At 40.7% G+C, this 22,598-nt stretch overlaps 1 protein-coding gene across 2 annotated transcripts in view; it reads left to right on the top strand.

Moving 5' to 3' along the window:
* Positions 1-22,598, top strand: part of Ttc8 (tetratricopeptide repeat domain 8) — a 54,242-nt gene that overhangs the window by 11,149 nt on the left and 20,495 nt on the right. The window contains exons 2-7 of one of the 2 annotated variants that reach the window (XM_038336806.1): positions 9,269-9,389; positions 10,353-10,416; positions 10,511-10,670; positions 10,882-10,971; positions 11,568-11,612; positions 18,711-18,796. In XM_038336806.1, coding sequence (XP_038192734.1) covers positions 9,269-9,389; positions 10,353-10,416; positions 10,511-10,670; positions 10,882-10,971; positions 11,568-11,612; positions 18,711-18,796 — 566 coding nt within the window. Of the gene's footprint in view, positions 1-9,268; positions 9,390-10,352; positions 10,417-10,494; positions 10,671-10,881; positions 10,972-11,567; positions 11,613-18,710; positions 18,797-22,598 lie in introns of those variants that run through there. The other variant, XM_038336807.1, reaches the window with a different exon arrangement.

Genomic DNA, 22,598 nt, shown 5'->3' with positions numbered 1-22,598 from the left:
GGGGCATTCATTGTCCAGCCTGGCTTAGCCTTTTCCTCTCGTGTCCCTGTCATGCACCATGCTAAAGAATTCACATATCTACCCACAGTTTGCCCTTTGCTTGTGCAGATAATGTATGTAATATATCCACAGTGTTCCTTTCAGATCGTAGCATTAGAGCAAGGATTTTTTCTGTTTCTTAGCATTTTCTCCACTAAAGCACGGCATACATGAAGTGCTTGGCAGATGCTGCTGCCTAGACATGGAAGTGTAGATGTCTGATGTAAGATCTGATTTCACGGATGGGTTCCTATTTAAGTTGGAAAGAAAAGATTTAGATGCCACATTTGTCAACACCCAGCACTAATATAAAATATATCGTGTAGTCTTTAAACATTTCTATAAGAACATTGTAGTTAGAATTAATTTCTTACTATCAGCCACTAATCTTATCGTCGTTATGTGGAATCAAAGGTTTATATTATGTGGATTTTCCTTCTGCCCCAAGAGTGATTAAAGTCTAAATATCTTACTTTTGGAGGCAAGGAAATAGTTCCTTGGTATAGTTTAAAATTACTCTTATTTTCGTAGTTATTGAGTCATTTTTCATGAATAAAGTTTATTGAAATAATTGTTTTTAAATTATTACTTCTACTTTCCTTTTGTATTGGCTTTTTAAAGTGTGTGTGTGTGTGTGTGTAGGTTAGGTGGTAGCCAGAGAACAACTTTTGGGAGTCAGTTCTGTTCTTCCACCATGTGGGTTCTGGATTGAAATCAAACTCAGGTCTTCAGGCTCGGTGGCGAATGCCGTTACCCACTGGGCTGTGTCATGTTTTTTTTTTTTTTTTGACTTCTTTAAACAAGTAATTGAGCTACATTTTCTCTGTATTCTGGATAAGCAGAACTTTCTGTTTTTTTTTTTTTTTTTTTTTTTTTTTTTTTTTTTTTTGGTTTTTCGAGACAGGGTTTCTCTGTGGCTTTGGAGCCTGTCCTGGGAACTAGCTCTTGTAGACCAGGCTGGTCTCGAACTCACAGAGATCCGCCTGCCTCTGCCTCCCGAGTGCTGGGATTAAAGGCGTGCGCCACCACCTCCCGGCCAAGCAGAACTTTCTGATTAAAAAAAACAGGACTTTTCTGTGTATGTTATGTTTTTGAGAGTACTTCTGGAAAAAGATTGCAATTTCTGTTTCCAGGCCCAGGGACATGAGTCTTAAAGAACCTGCTCTGTGAGCATGAGGACCTGCGTTCAGACAGTCACCATGCTCAGAAAGACTTGCTGCGGCAGTGTGTGGGGGTGAGCCCAGCACTGGGGTGGGGAGCAGAGATAGGTGAATCTTAAGGCTTGTTGGCCAGCCACTCTAGCTGACTTACGAGCTCTAAGTTGACTGAGAGACCTTGTCTCAAAAAAAGTAGGTGGAGAGCAAATCAGGAAAATACCCAAAGTTAGCCTCTCTCCTCTGCATGCGTATACTCAGGCCAAGGAACCCACCTTGTGCATACATTGCACATGCACATGTGCAGTATTTAAACTTTCACTGAATCAGTATTCACTAAGATTTTTGATTTCAGAAATTGCATGTCTTAAAATGTTTACAACCTTCTTCATGCTTTCCAGGAACCAGCTCCTGATTTGCCAATGTCGCAGGTAAAGGTTTAGCTGCAAACATTAAAGAGTAGCTTAGTTGCTATTGCTTATTTGCTACTGAAGATTAGAAAATGTGCTGTGTATCTGCTCATAGTATTAGAAATTTAGCTGCGTCTACCAGCTGTTCTGTTCTTTAGTGCATAAATAAACTTTCATTTTTCTAAAGCTTTTATTTAATAGCCTTGTAGAACTAATGTGACCTGCTTATTAAGACTTGAGCTGATAGCAGTTGCCAATATTGAGTAGAATGATGAAAAAAAAAACCCAAAAACCCCATGGTGGTAAAAGGAATCAGACTTAGGAGGGAGCCAGGCTGTCAGCAGAGGCACAAGTATCTACAGAACTGTGATGGACAGCAGAGATTTTGAATCCAGTAGTCCCACGCTGCTTGCTTCTAACCGACCTGGTAGCTCTAACAGGGAGGACAAAGCTGTCCCAGTGAAGAAGGAAGAAAGAGAGAGGGAGAGAGGGATGGAGGGACAGTGGCCAGATTGCCATGGCTGCTGGTTAGAGATGACATTTAGAGAACCGCTAACTGGGTAAGAAACAAGAGACTGAGTCAGAAGGCAACTCTGGAAGAGAGGTTTGGTTTGGATCTAGCTGTGGAGGATAGTACGTGACCAGTGAAACTTTTCGTCCAAAAGGCTTTCTATTGAGTCTGAGAATAGGAGAAGAGATGCAGAGAGTAGGAAATCAGAGAGCTCAAATGTTACTCCATGCTTGCCTTGCCACATGAGATACAGCGCTAGCAACGTCATGTAAGAGAGTGACTCGAACTTCACCCAAGGTACTTATGATAGTGATCCAGTCTTTCAGATGGGAAAACAAGTCAAGAGGTATTCTAATGGTGACCTCTGTTTTAGACCAACACTGGAAAATGCCCCAAATGTGATTCTGAGCTCTGCATAGGCTGACATTTGTCTTCTGAAGATTATATTTTATATACTATACATCTAGTTATTTCAAGACAGATCTAATCAGAAACTTAATGTGTTTCCAAATAAATGAGTATAGTTTTGCTCTTCGTCATTTGGAAGATTTTTATTAAAATTAAACTGAGGCATTAGTAATTTGCGTTGTAGACATGACTTAAAGCTGGCAGTGGTATTTAAAAGTTTCAGACTAGCAAGAAGTTTCAAGAAGATCTTATTTGTAGTAACAGTTTCCATTTTTATTTCTGTAGATTCAATTATCCACCAGGTAATGATGTAAAAAGGAGCAAGGCTGACCTCATTCATATTTTCAGATTGTTTACAACTTGAAAAGAAATGAGACTTATGCTTGCTCTTTGCCACTGAGACAAAAATAACCTACGAAAACAACTTAAAAGAGGAAGGTTCAGTTTTGCCTCCTGATTTTTAGAGGGGCCTCTGTGGTTGGTGGCTGTTGGTTTAGAGCCTGTGGTGAGACAGAAGGACATGGTGGCAGGGTTCAGAGAGAGTGAAAGGAATTGGGGACAGGATATGCCCTACAAAGACAGGCCCCTGGTGTCCCATTTCTTCCTGCTAGACCTGTCCCCCACTCCTAATAGTCCTGCTATGAGGGCAACAGTGGAGTAATCTATTGCTGAGATTGGTACCCTTATCATCTCTCAATAGTGCTACCAACTGGAGACTGTCTTCTATACATGAGCATTGGAGATTCCATCACCAAACACTAAAAACGCCTCACAGGGACAACTTAATATATTGTGCCTTGCCGGGCGGTGGTGGCGCACGCCTTTAATCCCAGCACTCGGGAGGCAGAGGCAGGCGGATCTCTGTGAGTTCGAGACCAGCCTGGTCTACAAGAGCTAGTTCCAGGACAGGCTCCAAAGCCACAGAGAAACCCTGTCTCGAAAAACCAAAAAAAAAAAAAAAAAAAGTATTGTGCTTAGAATTTCATTTTACAGGCAGACTGTCAGGTATCTCTACCAGGTTTTGTAATTTTGTTTTGCTTTTTGTTTTAGTTTTTGTTTTTGTTTTGAGGCAGGGTTTCTCTGTATAACAGCTCTGGCTATCCTGGAACTTGCTTTGTAGATCAGACAAGCTGCAAACTCAGAGATCTGTCTGCCTCTGTGTCCCAGGGATTAAAGGTGTGCTCCATCACTGCCTGACTCTCTACCAGTTTTTTTATGATGTTCAAATCATATCAGAAAGATTATTTTCTTGGTTAATTTATTCTAATAATCAATAATTATAAATATTATAAATAAATAATAATTATTTCTCACATGCCTTAACCTGTTGGCCTCGAATTACTTAGCAAAAGGAACAGAATAATTAAAGCATGTTTTTCTCAGCTAATTGAGTTTTTATTTCATAAGTGAAATTGGATTAACCTTAAGCTGGCAGGTCTTTGCCTCAAGGGTGTGCTTTAGACATCTCAGGAGGTGAGTAACTTGGGTGACCCCTGCCAGGTTGACTGTGCTTAGTGGAGGGCCCCCCATCCAGCTGATGGGTTTTAAGAAAGGAAAAGAAAAAAAGAAGAGGCCATCAAGTCGGGAAGGTTGCGGGGCCTGGGATGAGTTGGTCAAGAAAGTGAATACGATCAAAATGCTTTGTGTGGGATGATCAAAGAACTGATAATGCAATGTGTGGAATTATCAAAGAATTGATAATGCAGTGTGTGGGTTGATCAAAGAATTGATAATGCAGTGTGTGGAATTATCAAAGAATTGATAGGAACTGCAAATGAGATGTGCAGGCAAGTAAATTAGCATGGTGATTACTCATTTAGATTGGGGGAAACTGTTCTTCTTTATAAAATGTCCTAAGCATCTTTTTAGCATTTTTTTGTTGATTCTATAGACCTTGTAATACAAATATAGTCACTTGCATACATACCTGGTCATTTTTTAAGCTGGATGACTGCACTTATTCAGTTGAACATAACACATAAAACAAACTTGTAGTTTTTTCAGATTTAAGGGAAAATTAGAGATTCCTGTGTATGCTTGATCATGTTTCTTTTATTTTAATATACAGAGGATTTTAGAACTGTAAAACATATTTGGCTTATTTCCAAAAAAGAATTTTTTTAAGCCAAAGCCCCATCTGCTGTTTTCATTAAAATCTCAAGAACTGCTCACATTGCCAGGAGTAGTGGTGGTTTTTTCTTTCTAAATACTCTGATGTGTAATCCAGCAGTAACATGTGATTTTCAAGGTCAGTTTTTGTTAGGACAGAAGAAAAATCAGGAAGATTAATTTTTCTGAAACACTGATGAAATTTTAAATTGAATAATGTGTTCTAGTTCAGTTTCTGTTGCTGTGAAAACCACCATGACCAAAAGCAATGTGGGGAGGAAAGGGTTTATTTCATCTTAAACTACTTCCATATCACAGTTCAACATTGAAGGAAGTCAAGGTGGGAACTCACTCAGGACGGGAACCTTGAGGCAGGAACTGAAGCAGAAGCCATGGAGGGGTGCTGCTTACTGGCTTGTTCTCCATGGCTTGCTCAGCCTGCTTTCTTATAGAACCAGGACTACCTGACCAGGGGCGGCACCACCTACAATATACTGAGCTGCCCACATTAGTTATTAATCAAGAAAATGTCTACACTGACATGCCCATAGGCCAATCTAATAGAGGCAATTCTTCAGTTGAGGTTCCCTCTTCCTAGGTAGGTCTAGTTTTTGTCAACTTGACAAAAGTTAAGCATCATAGTTGACCCTTTATCTTCTTGAATCACAGACATATCACTGCCTAACCATACTTTCTCTCTTGTTAATCCCAAGATCTCGTGTTATTACAATATAAAACATCATTTAACTTTAAAAGTCCCACTGTCTTGTAAAATTTTCAATACTTTAAAAGTCTAAGATCTCCTAAAAAAATTAAAAATCTCTTAACTGTGGCCTCCTTTAAAAAGAAAAACAGCACTTACTCTTTTATTCTAAGAGGAGGAACCAGGACACAGTAACAGTCAGAGAAACTAAACTCCGACAGTGTAAATCACTCATTGTCCACCGCCTAGGATTCACTCATGGTCTTCTGGGCTCCAATGGTCTTGGATACCCCCACCCCCCGGTAACTTTGCCACCATGTGCATGCAGCTTTTCTCACAGGCTCAGGCTGACTCTCCTCCATGACCGTGACATCCCCAACATGCCGGGGTTTCCACTGCAATTGAGGCTGCACCTTCACCAGTGGCCCCTACTGACTTTCTTCAGGGAGACGCCAACCCTGCCACACATTACCAGCCCTCAGATACTCTTCACGACTCCCTTATGCTTTTAAAGTGTGTACCATATGTGAGAGACTCCTACACACTGCCAAGCGTGGCTGTCAGCTTGAGCTGCAACCTTTGCCCTCCATGGACCACAGCTTCTGTGTCTGACCCTGAGGAAGTATTTCCCAGAGGAGTTCATCTCAAGGATGCTCTTCTCTTATTAATCACAACTGATTTTTCAGTCCCAGATAATCCCAATAAAACTAATTTTTCAGTTCCATAGATTTTTTTAAATCCAAATGCATCACACAAACAGCCCAATAGAATATTTGAACTGACTCTCAAACTTCTCTCTAAAATTTCATGAGCCAGGCCTTCATTATCTGTGTTTTCGTCAGCATTATCTTCCAGCCTCCCGCAGAATAACCCATTAACTGCTGAGAACTCAGTGATTTTTCTGACCCAGCGTTCCAAAAGCTGTCACAGTCCTACCCAGGAGACGATCCAAGGCATAAAATCCACTTGGTCAGATCCATCACCGCAGCACCCCATGTTCCTGGTTCCAACTTCTGTCCTAGTTAGAGTCCTATTGCTGTGATAAATACCAAAAACAAAAACAACTTGGGGAGAAAGAGATTTGCTATGGCATGTCCCAGTCTGTCTTTGAGGGAAGCTAAGGTGGGAACGGATGCAGAGGCCTTGGGGGAGTGCTGCTTTCCGATTTTCTCTCAAAGGCCTGCTCAGCCTGCTTTCTTATGAAGCCCAGGACCACTGCCCAAGGGTGGCACCACCCCCAGTGCTTTGAACCTTCCCACATCAATCATCACACAAGAAAATGCCTCGATGACTTGCCTCCAGGCCAGTTTGATGGGAGAAGTTTTCAACTGATGTTCCCTCATCTTAGTTTGTATCAAGTTTACAAAAACTAAGCAGCAACGTATGTTTTATTTCAGATCTCTAAAAGATCGTTTTGTGTGTGTGTGTGTGTGTATGTGTATGATATGTGTATATATGTAAACGAATGTATGATATGTATGTATGTGCATATATATAATGTATGAGATATCTATGTGTGTGTGTGTGATATGTGTATGTGTGAGCATGTGAATGCCACAGCACATGTATGGATATCAGAGGACCATTTGTTTAAGACCGGGCCTCTTGTTTGCCACTGCTTATAACAGGTTAGCTTCCTAAGAACTTCTAGTTCTCTCCTGTCTCCTTCTTGGCTCCACCATTCAGTGCAGAGATTGCAGATGTGCATTCCATGCGTGCTGAGGACCTGAACGCCAGTCCTCTGTCATGCTTGCACAGCATCATTTTACCCACTGAGCAGTCTCCCAGTCTCTACAGATCTTTTAATATCAAATTTTCATAGCATTGCTTCCATTTCTTAAGACTTAAGTATTAACAAGCAAAATTATCTTTCTAAAGACTGAGTGCACAGAGAGTGAAAAATAGATGTTCCTACTGGACTTCTGATGCAGTTATCTATTTACCCAGGGCAGGAAGAATCATGGATTCGCTTCCCTTGCTTTGATTATTTCAGCAAAGAAAATTTACATAATCTTACCATTTAAGAGGTTAATAGGGAGCTAGATATCAAGCATAACAGATTGGACTATGAAATAGTGCTAACAACTCAAAGCTAGTTAAAATATGTTCATGGATGTTTAATAACTGATTATGTAAATGATGCCTAAAATTATAAAAATTTGACTTTTAAAAACTTGATGTAATATGAGTATGGTGGTACATGCCTATAATTCCAGCACTCAGGCTAAACCAGGGGGTCTAGAGTTCAAGAACATCCTGCTTATATTGTGAGACCCTGTCAGAGAAAGAGGTTGGTGGTTAGGTGAGAGAGGAGGGCAGATTGGTTGAGAAGCATTTAAATTAGACTCCAAGTCATGGTCCAGAAGCTTCATTGGCTCCTCATTATCAGAATAAAAACCCCTGACCTCACGGTGACACACATGCTCTCTGGCTGGTCTCTCAGTCCAGACGGTTTCACCAGCATTCCAACAATCACAGCTACTGGGTGTTTCCAAACACACTGTGAGCAGGTTTGCCTGACCTCAGAGCCAAAGCCTTCATCACTGTTATTGTAATCATCATTATTTTGAGACAGTCTTATGTATTACAGGTTGGCTTTGAACTTGCTGGGCAGTCAGGGAGGAACTCCTGAGTGCTAGGATTACAAGCGTACACTACAATCTCGGCTGTTCTTTCTTCCTTTCTTTCAACCATTTTCTATAAAACCCATTTTCTTCTACCACACACTTGTCACCTTATCACATACTGCTGTGTGTTTTGCTGTTTAATCCACTGGATGACAGTGTGTTGAGGAATGTTAAGATCCATGTTGTGAGCTTGTTTCCCACTCAGCCTGATAGTGGGTGTATAATCTAAGAGAGCTTTAATAAAAAGCCTAAGTGGGCAAAGTTCTGTACATGTGGGGACTTTGCAGACATCCTGCAGCCTCATTGTTTCCCTCTTGAGGTCTGATGGCTTCATTCAGCCTACCTCATAGCCAGACTCCTGGTATACTGAGCCCCAGTTCCTCCCCATTCCCGTAGACTGTAGAATCAGGTCTATGCCACCACTTCCAGACTCGCGTTCCTCTCAGATTGTGCAAGGGACACTGAGCATCATCGTCTTTGGCTTTTATTCTGGAAAAAGAAAGGCAGAAAGGTCAAGCTTTTCAGTAAAGCAATTTCACATGTTTGGCAGGAAAGTTAAATATGTACATCTTCATGATGCCCTTCTCAGGCTCCTACTAAGTAGATGATGCTTTCAGCTTAGAGCTTTAATTACTTTTCCATTCTTCGTTCTTGTCAGCCAGTTCTCCCGACTAGATCACAAAGCAGTGATTTAGAATCTAGAAAAATTGATCTTAGCTTGAATCAACCAATATTTCCTGAATACCCAATTATGTATAAAAACCTAAAAGTCTAAAAAATGCAAGAGTGCGCAAGGTTGAAATGCTTGTATTCTGGGGAACAGGGGCTAACACATGCTCAGATAATCATAATACTTCTCAAATATGGTATGTGTAGAAGACCAGAATCCTAAAGAGAAAAGTGTAAGAAAGACAAGGGGATGCCTGGGGGTTGGAAACTGAGAAGGACTTCCTGGATGTCATTGTCCTGAAGTAGGACAGTAACAAAACACACCTAGCTTCTTACCAAAGCTGGGTGAGATTTCTAACTTTTTATCTAAGATTTTAAATTTATTTTAAAACAATCTTCTCATTTTACATATCAGTCAATCCCAGTTACCACTCCCTCTCCTCTTCCCACTCCCCCTCCTTCCTCCCACCCACTCCTCAGAGAGGGTAAGGCTTTCTATGGGGAGTCAACAAAGTCTAGCACATCACTTTGAGGCAGGACCAAGGTCCTCCCCACTATATCTAGGCTGAGCAAGGTATCCAAAAGGCCAGTTCAAACACTATGTTATTTTACCAAATGTTTTTTTCAATGCTTTTTAGGCAGCTTGGATTTTGAAAGCACGAGCGCTGACTGAAATGGTGTACATAGATGAAATTGATGTGAATCATGAAGGGATTGCGGAGATGATTCTGGATGAAAATGCCATTGCCCAAGTCCCACGTAAGTACTTATTGAGTTGAGTTAAAGGAAGGATATGGTATAGAAGAGGAACATGTGTGTATATATTTCTGTATTTTATATAAACACATATATAATGGAATTGCCTTGGAGTCCAAGTCAGGGTCATAATATAAATAAATGGTATTGGAGGAACATCATAATACATGTTGGTCTGTTGGTAATTTGTTAGTTGTTAAGATCTTCTTTTCCTCATTGACTTGCTAAAACATGTAAATTCTGGACACAATCTTTTATTTGTAGACATTTGTGTGAAAAATAATTAACCTTTGAGTCCAGAGCCATTGATTTAAACTCTGCTAATAGGGTGACCTCTTAGCTTAATTCCTTGAGCCTCTGTTAACTGGCTTAGTACTAAACCTACCTTACAGACCGAATGATAACACGAATCATGTGCCAGGGGCTCAGTGGTCAGAACACAGTTCAGGAATGGAGTCATGTTAGAATTCCGAGTGCTTGTGAGAAAACTCTAAGAAAACAAGAATGCTATGACCCCAGTTTCTTCAAAACACAGAATTGTTCTTGGAATGGGTTTTCATGTTGCTCCCATGTGTAACGGATAGGAATGAGTCTACTTCAGCTGCCGTTGTTCATATCCCTCTATGAAAAACATGTTTTTTCCACATAGGGCTTGTCCTTGTGGTTGAACATCTCACTCATGTGATTTGTTTTAAGCTCAGAGTGTACACTGTGTGATACTCTGAATAAAGCTGGCTATTGCATGAGACTTTACTCTGCCTTGGTTTTAGGCCCCACTCTACCAGGTTCTTGCCGCCAACCAGAACAGTAAACACGCCCTGATGATGAGTCTCAAACTCATTTCCTCAAAGCATTTCCTGCCATACCCTCTTCTTCCCATGCCAGGATAAGTCTGAAAACTAAGTTGCTAAGTGTTTATAAAAATTCATAAGTAATTCATAAGTTGTTAACCATCCTATCTTGTAGGCCCTGGCACATCTTTGAAGCTCCCTGGAACTAACCAGGCAGGAGGACCGAGTCAAGCTATCAGGTCTGTATTTTAGTTCATCCCTCTGTCTCTAAATCCTGACCAGACTTCCTTTAATTGATCTTGTTTGTGCTATACCAGCTGTCAATCTCCACAGGCCAATCACTCAAGCTGGAAGACCCATTACAGGTTTCCTTAGGCCTAGCACACAGAGTGGAAGGCCCGGTACAATGGAGCAGGCCATAAGAACACCCAGAACTGCCTACACAGCACGACCCATCACTAGCTCATCTGGAAGGTTCGTCAGACTAGGGACGGTAGGTTCTGTCAGCTCTCCCAGGACCTTGTATTACTCAAGTAACTTTGTGTTTCACTAGTATTACAGTGGAGAATTAAACAGAAATTCTGAAGGTAATTCTTGTTGTTCTATAATTTCTATAATTTACTATAATATTTATGCAGAAGAAACTCTATTTATGTTTCAAGAGAAAGTTTTCAATTTCTCCTTCTCTTCTTTTACTCTCACAGGCTTCCATGCTTACAAGTCCTGATGGACCATTTATAAATTTATCTAGACTGAATTTAACAAAATATTCCCAGAAACCTAAGTTGGCAAAGGTATGTGTGTGCAAAGATTGCAAAGATTCTAAGTTATGCAGTAATGATAGAAACGTGATGACATGGTTTGTAGGAAATGAAGAATTTAGTTACTGTAACATGTAAAAATTCTCTTTGTCTTGAATTAGGTACAATTGATCAGAAATAAGTACATATGTAATTATTATAGGAAAGTCCCTTCCCCTGGTTCACAACAATAATTTGCAACAAAGAAAGCAGAGAGGCAGAGTCACCTTTGCAGACCGAAGCTTGAGGTTGTCTGGACGCGGATGTGTTTGTTTTTCGGCTTGGACTGTTCTCAGAAAAATAATTTTTCAACTCTTGTATGATTTAAGGATATTCAAAAGGATGGAATATAATATGCTTAATTAGAAGTTAACTAGGCCTCTCAGTATTAAAAACAAAATTTATTGTGAGTTGCAGAATTTTAAAATGGGTTATTATGACAAATGGCAGTCACATTTATTATTTACCAATTTCTAGCACTTTAGAGTATCCTGCACTTTGAGTCAACTAAGTTTTGAGTTTGTGTATAACAATAACAAGTGTTTTATTAAAATAAAACTGAGTATATTTTGACATTTTGTCTTTTCCAGGCTTTATTTGAATATATTTTTCACCATGAAAATGATATTAAGATGGTAAGTGATGAATTCCTGTTATTTTCTTACCTAGTAATTTTTCAGGCTTTGGAGATTTAGATTTTGAAATATTCTATTTATTTCCTTAAAAAGGAGGAATCATTAAAAATGCGAGGAACTGAAAGTTTCAGTTTCAGTGAGGACATTTGTATAAATATAGACAGGATAAGACTTATGCCTGGTTCATAGATTATGTAGCTGTCGTTAAAGGGCAAGATAACTGAAAATACCATATGCCTGTTAAAATGTTTTCTTTATGCTAATGATACCACTGATCCATTGGGTTTTTTTTTAGACCACAGAGTATTAGAAGTTAACTAACATGAATTTCTGCTGTCTTCTGCCCCCAATTTTATGAAGATTTCAAACACACAGAAGCAGAAATAATAACACAAAGAGCCCACGTTACTCCTATCTAGCTTTAGCTAGAGTCACTTTTCATGCTAGCTTCTCACTAATGAATTTTGAGGTTATATGCATCTGATTTTCCAAATTTGCCTCAATTTATATAAGCCAACATGTAAATGAGGAGAAGTCTCAAGAAGTTGTTTAAGTCAAATGAAGTCAATTCTATAATATCGGATAACAATTTCCCCAATTTCTTATCAGTCCAGGAAAAACACAATGTTCACTTGTTGAGTGTTCAGGAAAATACTTTCCTCAGTTATGTTTCCTCTGTGTCAGCCACAATTCAGTGTATAGGGCAGGCTAATGAAAATATGATACCACACCTGCTTCTGTAAGCTGTCCATTCTAACATAGAAACTAAAATTGACGTAAACTGGCCCTAGGAGTGGAGGTGCCTGCGGTCACAGCACTCAAGAGGCTGCATCTGGAGAATCGTGAGTTAAGACTAGTCGGAGCTACAGAGTAAGGCCTGTGTGAAAAACAAAGGAGAGTTGATTGCTAGACTGAGGAGAGCCAGGGAAGACAGGCAGTGATGGATGCTGGCAAACATCCACCGAGTGAGCAGGGTTTCCTGGAAATGCGGCAAAAGAACTGTAAAGAAATGGGAAACCATGAACAGAGACTGGAACAATCACTGAATAAGACTTATCTTTAAAAACGAGGGTACCAAAGAGACAGTATAAAGAAATGACTGAACTTGATGATGGGCTTGATGTTGAGTACATCAAGGGAAGGGACACCAGTCAGAGCTGCCACCTAGGATGCTGTGAGCGTGATTGATAGCTTTACTGACAGACCTGGGATTGACTCATCAGATTATTATGAAGCTGCGTAATTGACTCAAAGAGTTTTGTGTTGGATGTGACTCTGGGAATTTGTATCTCTGTGTGGAGATACAATTGCATGCCCTGAGGAGTAGGGTACAGGTATACATCTAAGAGCCTAGGCCAGATACATAGAATGTGGGACTCACCTGTGATGAAGAAGTCAAGTGTGTGGTCACATGGGGAGCAGTGGAGTCTAAGGTTAGCGCATCAGTAAACAACCCAGTGGTTTCGCTTGCTATACAGCTCATAGAGGCTTTTAGTCGAATGATATGTAGCGCTACCCAAATCTAATCCATTTCACAAATGAGCAAATCTCTAATTATTAAATTGTCACAAATCTGTTTTTAGAAGGGTTTCTTCTCTTTTGTTTTCTGAAACAGGATCTCACAATGTAGCCCACACTGACCTCGGACTCTCACTCCTGCCTCTGCCCGCCAAGTGCTAGGATTACAGGTGTGTGCCATCACATCTGGCTTTATACTTTTGAAGAATAATTTGTTTACTGGGGAAATATCTGTTCTTTCATCCAATGTCATTCTGAATGACACAGCATGTCAGCCGCCATTTCAGTCCTGAGATCAAGGACAGAGGGAGGCTGGCCAACCCAAGTCTTTGCCCTTTATATTTATATCTGCAAATTATATTCTCATTGACCTAGAAATAGAAATGCAAAAGGGCCTCTCTTTCTTAATTACCTGTGTAACTTAATAACATTGGTGTGTGGGTCTGTGCCACACTTCCAAGATGAGAATCCCCAGGGGAGGTGACTCTGCTGTTGTTAAGAACTCCACAGGCAATGCTAGTGTTGAGTGATGGCTGGGAACTACTGCTCCAGGAGGTATGTTGGAATTACAGAAACACTAGGAAACATTTATTCAAATGTAGGAAATAGAGTTGAGGGCGCTTGGCAGCATTTGAAAGCTTAAATTCCATATAACAACCTCACCAGGGAAGGAAGTTCATCAAAAGAAATTAGCAAATTAATAGAAAGAAAGCATAACAAAATGACCTTTAAATATATCCCAGGAATAAGAAAATGATGCCAAATCTTATTGGGAGCCAGAGTCTCCTTTTATAAATTTTGTAAGATTATGTTCATGAATAATGAAAGACTTAATATATTCAAAACAAGCGGTGCTGAGCAGAATGTAAAACTCTTTGTGGTAGATCTCTTTGAATCATTAGATGACAACTGGGGGAGCTTGTTTGGGGACATTCTTCTGTGCATTGGGTTAACAAGTTACTAAAATTTAAACTAGTTTAAACTAGGGCTGGGGGATGGCTCAGTAAAGTGCTTGCCTCATAAGCCCGAGGACCTGAGTTTCATCCCCAGAGCTCACATGGTGGTGTGTGCTTATAATCTCAGTGCTGGGGCAGAGGAGACGGCACTTTCCTGGGGCCTTGCTGGCCAGCCTAAGCTAATTGATGATCCAGCCTTAAGACCCTGTCTCAGAGAAAAAGAAGCTGGCTCTGGCGGGATGACACTCAAGGTAGACCTTTGCCTCGCACATGCATGGACATGTGCACATGTGTACATACACATACAAGCAACTTTTTGGGTTAGATTTGCGAAGCAATCACAATGGTAAGAAATCGACTGGTCCTTATTTGTAATTTCTATATAGTGGTGAGCAGGTAAAAATGTACCGACAGGGTGATTTTAAACATTATCTGTCATATTTAAAAAAAGATTATCTGAATATTTTAGAACACCTTTTCTGGCATATATGTGGTATGTGTATGTGTTCATGTGTGTATGGACACACATGCATGTCATTATGTATGTGCTTGCATACACATGGAGGCCCGAAGTTGATGTTAGGTATCTTCCTTGATCACATTGTACTGTTTATTTGGAGGCAGAGTCTCACGCTAAACCTGGACCTTGCCGTTCCAGCTAGTCTAGCATACTAGACTTTGCCCCACACTATCCTCCCCGCCGCCTTGTGATCTGGGATTATAGGCAGCTGCGCACCACACACAATCAACTTTTCTGTGGGTTCTAGGGATCCAAACTCTTGGTCCTCATGTTTGATCAGAATGAGATTTACCCACAAAGTCATTTCCCCAGCCCTTAGAGAGCTTCTTATGGGTATAGACATGACCCAGTGAAAGATAATTGGGGGAAATAACAGGAAGCAGGTATTTTCTTGCTGACAAGAAATATAAAACAAAGGACTTTAAAATGTTTAGGGACAGTGTTATAAATTATTACAAATTATAGATAATGCTGTACTTTCAGTTCTCAACAATTGTCAGGAAAAATAGCTTTATTTGCGATGATCACTATAGTGTTAGATACGGCAGAAGAAAATGCTTGGAAAGCAACATAAATGCTCAGTGCTGGAAGATAAATATGATGTTATAATGAGCAGCTGAATGGACTTTCATGAAGCCAGTAAAATAATAGTTACCAAAATCACAAAATTGCAAACATTTATTTTCTATTGTTAAGTCAAAAAGTATCCATTCAGGATGCTAAACAGAATTATAACTAAATACATGTGCACATATACTAAGACGGATACTTGGATTATTTCTTAAGAATAGGTTTAAGATATCTTCATTCCGTGTGTGCTTGTTGAATACCCACAATGCATCAACCAAACAGGTCGGCCTCCTGGCACTAGTGGAGATGATGTCTCATTTTATATTCTTTTTTCAAACTTTTCATCTGTTTCCTGAATTAATAGCAATTGTTGCTATTATAGACTAAGTACCTCAATAAATTTACATGCTCATAATTGGGCTCCCGCGTTTTTTTCATGTGCTAGTCACTCCAGTGTGGAACACTTAGGAAGGTAGTTCTTTTGGTTTTTCCTTGGTGAAAACTACAAACCTTCCTTTCCTGTTTGCACTTGTGAGATGACAGGTTTATTCCTTAAGCAAATAATTGCTGCAGCCCTTGCTTTGCTGCTGTGACTGACTGGAGGAGCGCTGAGGACATATGCCTGTGCCTGCTTCCCACCCTCACCAGCTCGCATACTCGCGCCCACATCCTTGCTCACAGTGCTCCTTGGACCAGACTCTTCCATTAACATGTCATTTTAGGTTTTATCACAAATGTTAGTTCCCAAAAAGGATTTAGATAATGAGCACAAACCGGACATTTTTTAACCTTTTATATTTTTTTAACGTCAGCTGTAAAAAGAAAAAATAAAGATTCTTTTTCAAAAGCATGCTAATGAAATCAGAGCTGCTTTCATATGCATTACCTTCAAATTTGTTGTTGTGACAAAACACCATGACCAAAGCAACTTAGAGAAGGGAGTTTATGTCTGTTTAGGGTTCCAGAGGGTCAAGTCCATAGAGAAGGAAGAGTTCATGTCAGCTTAGGGTTCCAGAGGGTCAGAGTCCATAGAGAAGGAAGAGTTCATGTCAGCTTAGGGTTCCAGAGGGTCAGAGTCCGTAGTGCTGACTGGAGGTCGTAGACAGGCGTGGCAGAGAGAACAACTGGAAACGACTCTCCAAGCTGGTCTCTAGTGACATCCTCCAACAAGGCCACACCTTCTAAACCTCCTCAAACAGTGCCACCAACTGTGGACCAAATGTTCAAGTACAGGAACCTATAGGAACAGTCTCATTCAAATTGCCTATACTCCCCTGGGTTCTCTATCTCACTTGCTCCAGGGGAGACCCTGGGGGAGTATAGGGACCTTCAGAAGTCATCACAAGAATTCTTGTCTAATTCAGCCCAAGTTCTCATGTAAATAAGAATTGCTAAGATGTAACTTTTTCCTGCCATTTTTATTGTCTCAGCAATTTATATTTTCTTTAGTTGGATTAATGGGAACATCTGGTTCCTCCATGGGCAGATTTGATTCAGGACTGTATCTGAAAGCAAACTCGGCCACCAATCATAAACACTGAATCTAGCCTTAGGAAGTCAGGGTATATAAGCATTCAAATGGAAGATTTTCAAAAAAAAAGCAGAAGGTTTGGTCTGTTTATATTAAACATGGCAGTGAATGTGATCTGCTTGCTAGGAATGGTCTTAATAAAGGTTGAGTCAGAGATAATGTGCAAAGATATTTGCAGTGCATGCCTGAATGTAGCCCTCTGAAAACACACGTTTCCTAGTGTTTCCAGAGATAATGCCACTTGAAGTCATACTTCTCGCTTATTTTTTTGTCTCCACTTTTATTTCTGGCTAGAGGGGAAAAGGAAAAATAAGCACATGAAAGTATAATCATATTTGGCTTGTTTTTCATTTCCATAACCTGCAAGTAAAGATGTTGGTTTTTTAGGTCCATTAGAGGCTCAGCATGGTGACACCATTCCTGGATAAGCAGTTTGCATATTCAGAGGTCTCCCCTGGAGCAAGTGAGATAGAGAACACATGGAAAAGTAATTAATTTTGCAATAGTAGGTTGAGGGGACTTTTCTGGCATTAATTTCAGAAGAGAGCTGATATTAAAGAGGACAGTAATAGGGGATGCACTTTGAGATAATAGAACTGAAACATCCAAGTGTTCCTTTAATGGAACTGTTGGCTCTCATGATTATATTAACACTGACTCCAGAATAAAGCAGTCTCACTATTGGGAAGACAAATAAGTATTAAAACTCAGAATTCTCATTTAACTGATAATTCCAGTTCTACTCAGTGAATCTTTAATAGAACTTTTAGATTTCCATGAACTTCAAATTTGTGTTAAAACTTACTTACTCCCTTTCTCCTCTGTCAAAAGGTTTTCCACTTCCTCTCTCTAAAAATCCCAACTCTTAATTGGTTGCGTCTGGTCTGACCATGTAAAAACACTGGAAGGAAAAAGCTCCAGAAGATACGGGATTGTGGCAGGGAGGTGACTGTGGCTGAGCACATATGCTCTTGTCAAGGACCAGAGTTTAGTTCCTGCTCCCAGCACCCACATCTGGAAGTGCACAACCACCTGTAACTCCAAGTCCTTGGATCTGATGTCGCTGGTCTCTGCAGCACCTGCACTCAGACACATGCGCGCATACACAGAAATCCTTTTAAAAAGATGTCAAATAAGCAGTTAAATATGGAGGAAAATGTTAATTATTAGAAGGTAAAGTGACATCAGAGCCTTGAGTTCTGATCATTGAAGACAGCAGGAACCCAAGTACTGACTTCTTAGCCTCTTCTGTGCCATCCCACGCTCTGAAGCCCCTTTCTTTCTTGTTCTGAAGTCATGTATGCTCCTTAACATGGAGGTTACAGGTACATGGTGCCATACCCAGCTTTCCTGAGGACTGGGACCTGAACTCATGTCTCTTGCCTGCCCAGCAAGCACTTTATCTTCTGAAGCCCTCGCCCCAGGCCCCATAGCAAGCCGGTGCCTCACCTTCCTCTGCTGTAGCTAGTGATCATGATCAAACCCAGGGTTGGTCATGCAGATGAGGCAAATACCCTGCTCCTGAGCAATGGACCCCACTCTTCCAAACCCCTCTTCTGTTTACTTAGCTCACCCTTCTCTTTCTCTACGGCTGTGTTTGAAGTGGGGACTGCCGCTGGACCCACCTTACATACAGAAAGCTTGGCATCCCTGAGTTTTGAGGCGTTTTGAATCTTTAGAGAGTAGCTACAAAGTGGGAAGAGTAAAATCCTAGTGTTTTAAATTTCAATTTTATATAATTAAATATATATCCTGATTTATTGTACATCTGCTTCCCTTTGGCCAATATCTCCAACTTCTGTGCTGCCAGCCCTCTGGCCTGGAACTGATTATTTAGGGGGAATTTGTGGGGCCATCTGGAAACTTGGGCAACTGGAATTTCTATCTAATTTCTAATACATGTTTTGATTGATGCTAATTATGTAGTTTATTTAATTATTTATCCTCCTGCCTGCTTGCCATTAGAAAAGCATTTTGTAATTGGAAATGAATTGTTTTCAAAGGCTTTGGATTTGGCAGCCCTTTCCACAGAGCATTCTCAGTACAAGGACTGGTGGTGGAAAGTACAGACTGGAAAATGCTACTACAGGTAAAACCTTCCCTCTGTGAAAGTCTTAAAAGTGGAAATATTTTTATATCATCCAGTATTATAGTAAAAAAATAACCAAGTTTCCTCATGAAGCAGTGGCAACTTGGGCTTATTTGAGCAAACATTTTCTGGACCATCACATGACAGCGATAAGGACATGTGCCCTGAGAACTTGTCATACAGGAAGCTGAGGCCAGAGCTCACTTGTCATTTTCCATCATGAGCTGGTTGGCGACAGACCTGGGCCTAGAACCCAGTGTTCACTTCAGTCTGTCCTCCTGGCTTCAGGTCCTCACTTACACAAATGCCTCACATCTGTAGGGCACCCTGCAGAGCTCGCTTAAGACTCACGGCATCTGGAGTCAGCTGCTCAGCTGATGAAGATTGAGCCTGGCCAATGTGAAGCAAGTTGTCGAAATTTATAGAGCCAAGAAGTGATACAGCAAGAATTTCCACTTCCTTTACTGGTTCTGATTGTTTTATCAATGCTTTATTTATTTAGTTCTGACAGAATGTGGCCATGCATCCCAGACTGGCTCTCATTTTCCTCCTGCCTCAGTCTCTGGAAAGTCAACGTCAGCAGTCGGCCACACTCTGCTCCTATTCCACAGCCTTTGTGGCCTTTCTAGGACCAGAATATTTTTTAAATGAGCTTAATGTTTAGATACATCCAAAAGAAAACAAACTGAGAGGTCAGCAGAGGTGTTACTAATTCTAGTGCAATCTGACGCTTGCTGCTGATATTCAGAAAATTTAGAACCTTTGGGGAAAATGGAAAGGAAGAACAGTCATATTTTATAATGGTGAAGTGCTTTTTATTAGTAAGAATTAAGATAGGCTTCAGCTGTTGTAGTGACCATCGGCATTTCTAGACCAGCGCTCTGTGAGGAAAAGGAAGAAGTGGGCGGAAAGCATGCTTGTGCTGTTGTGGAAATTAAGGTGACTTTCCCTTTATTAGACACCTCGCATACAGCTCTGAATCATTTTCCCCACTAACAAATTTAAATGTGTTTTGTATGAGAGATAATGTGAGATCATTATAAACGTTAAAATTTTATGAGTTTAATTCTTAAAGACAGTTTTATCATCTTGAGCTTCTATACAAAACCTCGAGATGTGGTTAATAATTAAAGGAAAGCATAACTCAGGCGCTTTCTACTGCCCATAGGTGATGCCATTTATATGATGGGTCTCCTTTCAAATGAGTGCATTTTATCATGTTAAATTATAGTTCTGTCCTTCAGAACCTCTTTACTATGTATTCAGAGCTCCCTTGTTCACAGTCATCCACTTAGCCAAATATTAATGAGCAACCTCTCTCAGATGGGACCACAAAGATTTATTAGATGTTACTTTCAGATGCTGAGACAGACAGCAAATAATTATTATGATGATTCCTAATATTATGGAAGAAAGGGCATGACACACTGGGAACCCAGAGAAAGAGCTTGTGATGTCAACTGTTGAGGTCAGAATTGCTTTACTAGAGGATGTAGCCCGGAGCTGGCTTCAGCCTTTGGTCCTGGCCACTAAATCCTACTGACCTGACCTCTGCACTCTTCATTTCCTCTCCTACTGCCCAGCCCCACTGCAGTGCCCTAAATCTGGACATTTCGTTTTCACTTACTGCAGTGGTTCTCAACCCTCCTAACACTGTGCCCCTTTGATACAGTCCTTCTGGTTGTGGTGACCCCAACCATAAAATTATTTTCATTGCTACTTCATAACCATAATTTTGCTCCTGTTACGAATCACAATGTAAGTATCTGATGTGCAGAATATGTGTGTCGTGACCCCTGTGAAAGGGTCATTTGACCTCCAAAGGGGTCGTGACCACAGGTTGAAGAGCACAGACAGCTGCTCTTGGGCTCCTTGATGACTTCAGTTAATGTAGTCTAGTGCTGCTGCCCCTGGCTGTGTGCTTTCTCATGCTTCTCACTGCTTGCATTGTTATGTCCTTCCCAGTTAAATGAATTCCCCAGCCTGTCCCTAACATGCTATCCACTTTCCTGTCTGTGTGGTATATCATACGCTTCTCCCCGGAAATGCACACCAGCACATACCCAACATGCTATCCACTTTCCTGTCTGTGTGGTATATCATATGCTTCTCCCCGGAAATGCACACCAGCACACACCCAGCATGCTATCCACTTTCCTGTCTGTGTGGTATATCATACGCTTCTCCCCGGAAATGCACACCAGCACACACCCAACAGTCGAGTCCTCGTCCACTAGGCTCTTGATTTACTCACTCTTCCGCAAGCAGTTTTCCTCTTGGCCATCTGAGTCAGCCAACACATTTAGCCCTTTTCTGTCACGGCGTTAAGGGCATGCTTGCTATCCTCTTCATTTTCATCTCTTTAACATCGTGAAATGTGGCACGGTGATGCTTCACAGCTGTGTGAGCTTCATTTGCAGAGGAACGGTTGGCAGCTGTGGGGCACTGTCTCTCTGGACTCTTTGACATTGGCCTGAGTTTATGAACATGACTGATGTGTCATTTATTTATTTATTTATTTATTTATTTATTTATTTATCTATCTATCTATCTATCTATCTATCTATCTATCTATTTATCTATTTACTTATTTTTGATGTGTCTAAATGTGTTTCTTGAAAGTGTGTGTGTGTGTTTGTGTATTTGTGTGTGTGTGTGTGTGTGTGTGTATGGGGGGAATAGAAAGAGAGAGAGAGAGGATGTGTGCATATGTGGAAGCCAGAGGTCCTCTTCAGGTGTCATTCCTTAGGTGCCTTACACCTTTTTCTCACATGTTCTCTTGGTCTGAGGTTGGCCAATTGGGCCAGGCTGATTGTCCAGTAAGGTCCAGTGATCTCCCCACTTGTCTCTGCCTCCCCAGCATTGGAATTACATGTGCATGTCACTAGGCCCACATTGTATATGGGGGATTGAACTCTGGTCCCCATGCTCTATTTCAAGTACTTTATCAACTGAGCAATTTCCCCATTCCTTAGATATCTTTGAATATGCCGTACTCTGTTCTTTTGTTCAATAATTTGTGTGACAAATTCATTTTATTGTTTATTATTTCTATTTCTCAGAACTTTGGGTTCTTTGATAATATTTTATACATAGTCTGTGAAGAGGAAGGGACCTTTAACTTTACACTAATCTGTTGAAGTCACCTCACATCACTTTAATTCCATCTGACAGCAGCTGCTAGTATATCAGCTACACCAATGCTTGATTGAAGTCTAGATCATGAAAAAAAATGACCAAAGCTATTCTTTCCAGACTGCATGTGAGATTAGCACCATGGAGATCATATTGTAAATAATTTTCAGTATATTTTACAGAACAAGTATATCTAAGTAGCTCATAGATTGCTAAGAGTGAATAGTTATCAGAAAGCAGAACAGGTCTACTCAGGACAAGCTGAATGAAAGTCATATGTGCTTTGGTGAATGTCCTGGTCGTAACCGTGCTTCCTGGGCCACAGGGGTGGACATTGACATCAAATCAGTCACTTAGGCAAGGATCCAGTTTCAGATTCACAGAGGAGCTGACACTAAGGGCAGAGGAAAGCAAGATCTGTAGAAAAGTGATGCTGTAGCTGTAGGATGCAGCTGGCGATTGTTGCTTTCATTAAGATGGTATAGGATAACTAGAGGGGGCGGGGCTTGTCTTAGGGAAGGAGATGTTTTCAAAGAAACGCTGTCCTTTAGCTCTTCAGCAGAGTGGCAGCTCCACAGTTATCCAGGTCACTTGCCGTATGTGAGCTGATCATAAGCTCTCGCAGTGGTGACCTGATGTGACCCTGTTAGAGACAGCGTGTGGTCCT

The sequence above is a fragment of the Arvicola amphibius genome, chromosome 7 (assembly GCF_903992535.2).
Source record: "Arvicola amphibius chromosome 7, mArvAmp1.2, whole genome shotgun sequence".
Lineage (NCBI taxonomy): Eukaryota > Metazoa > Chordata > Mammalia > Rodentia > Cricetidae > Arvicola > Arvicola amphibius.
Note: the sequence above shows the minus strand (reverse complement) of the source record. Positions and strands in the feature narration are given on the sequence as shown.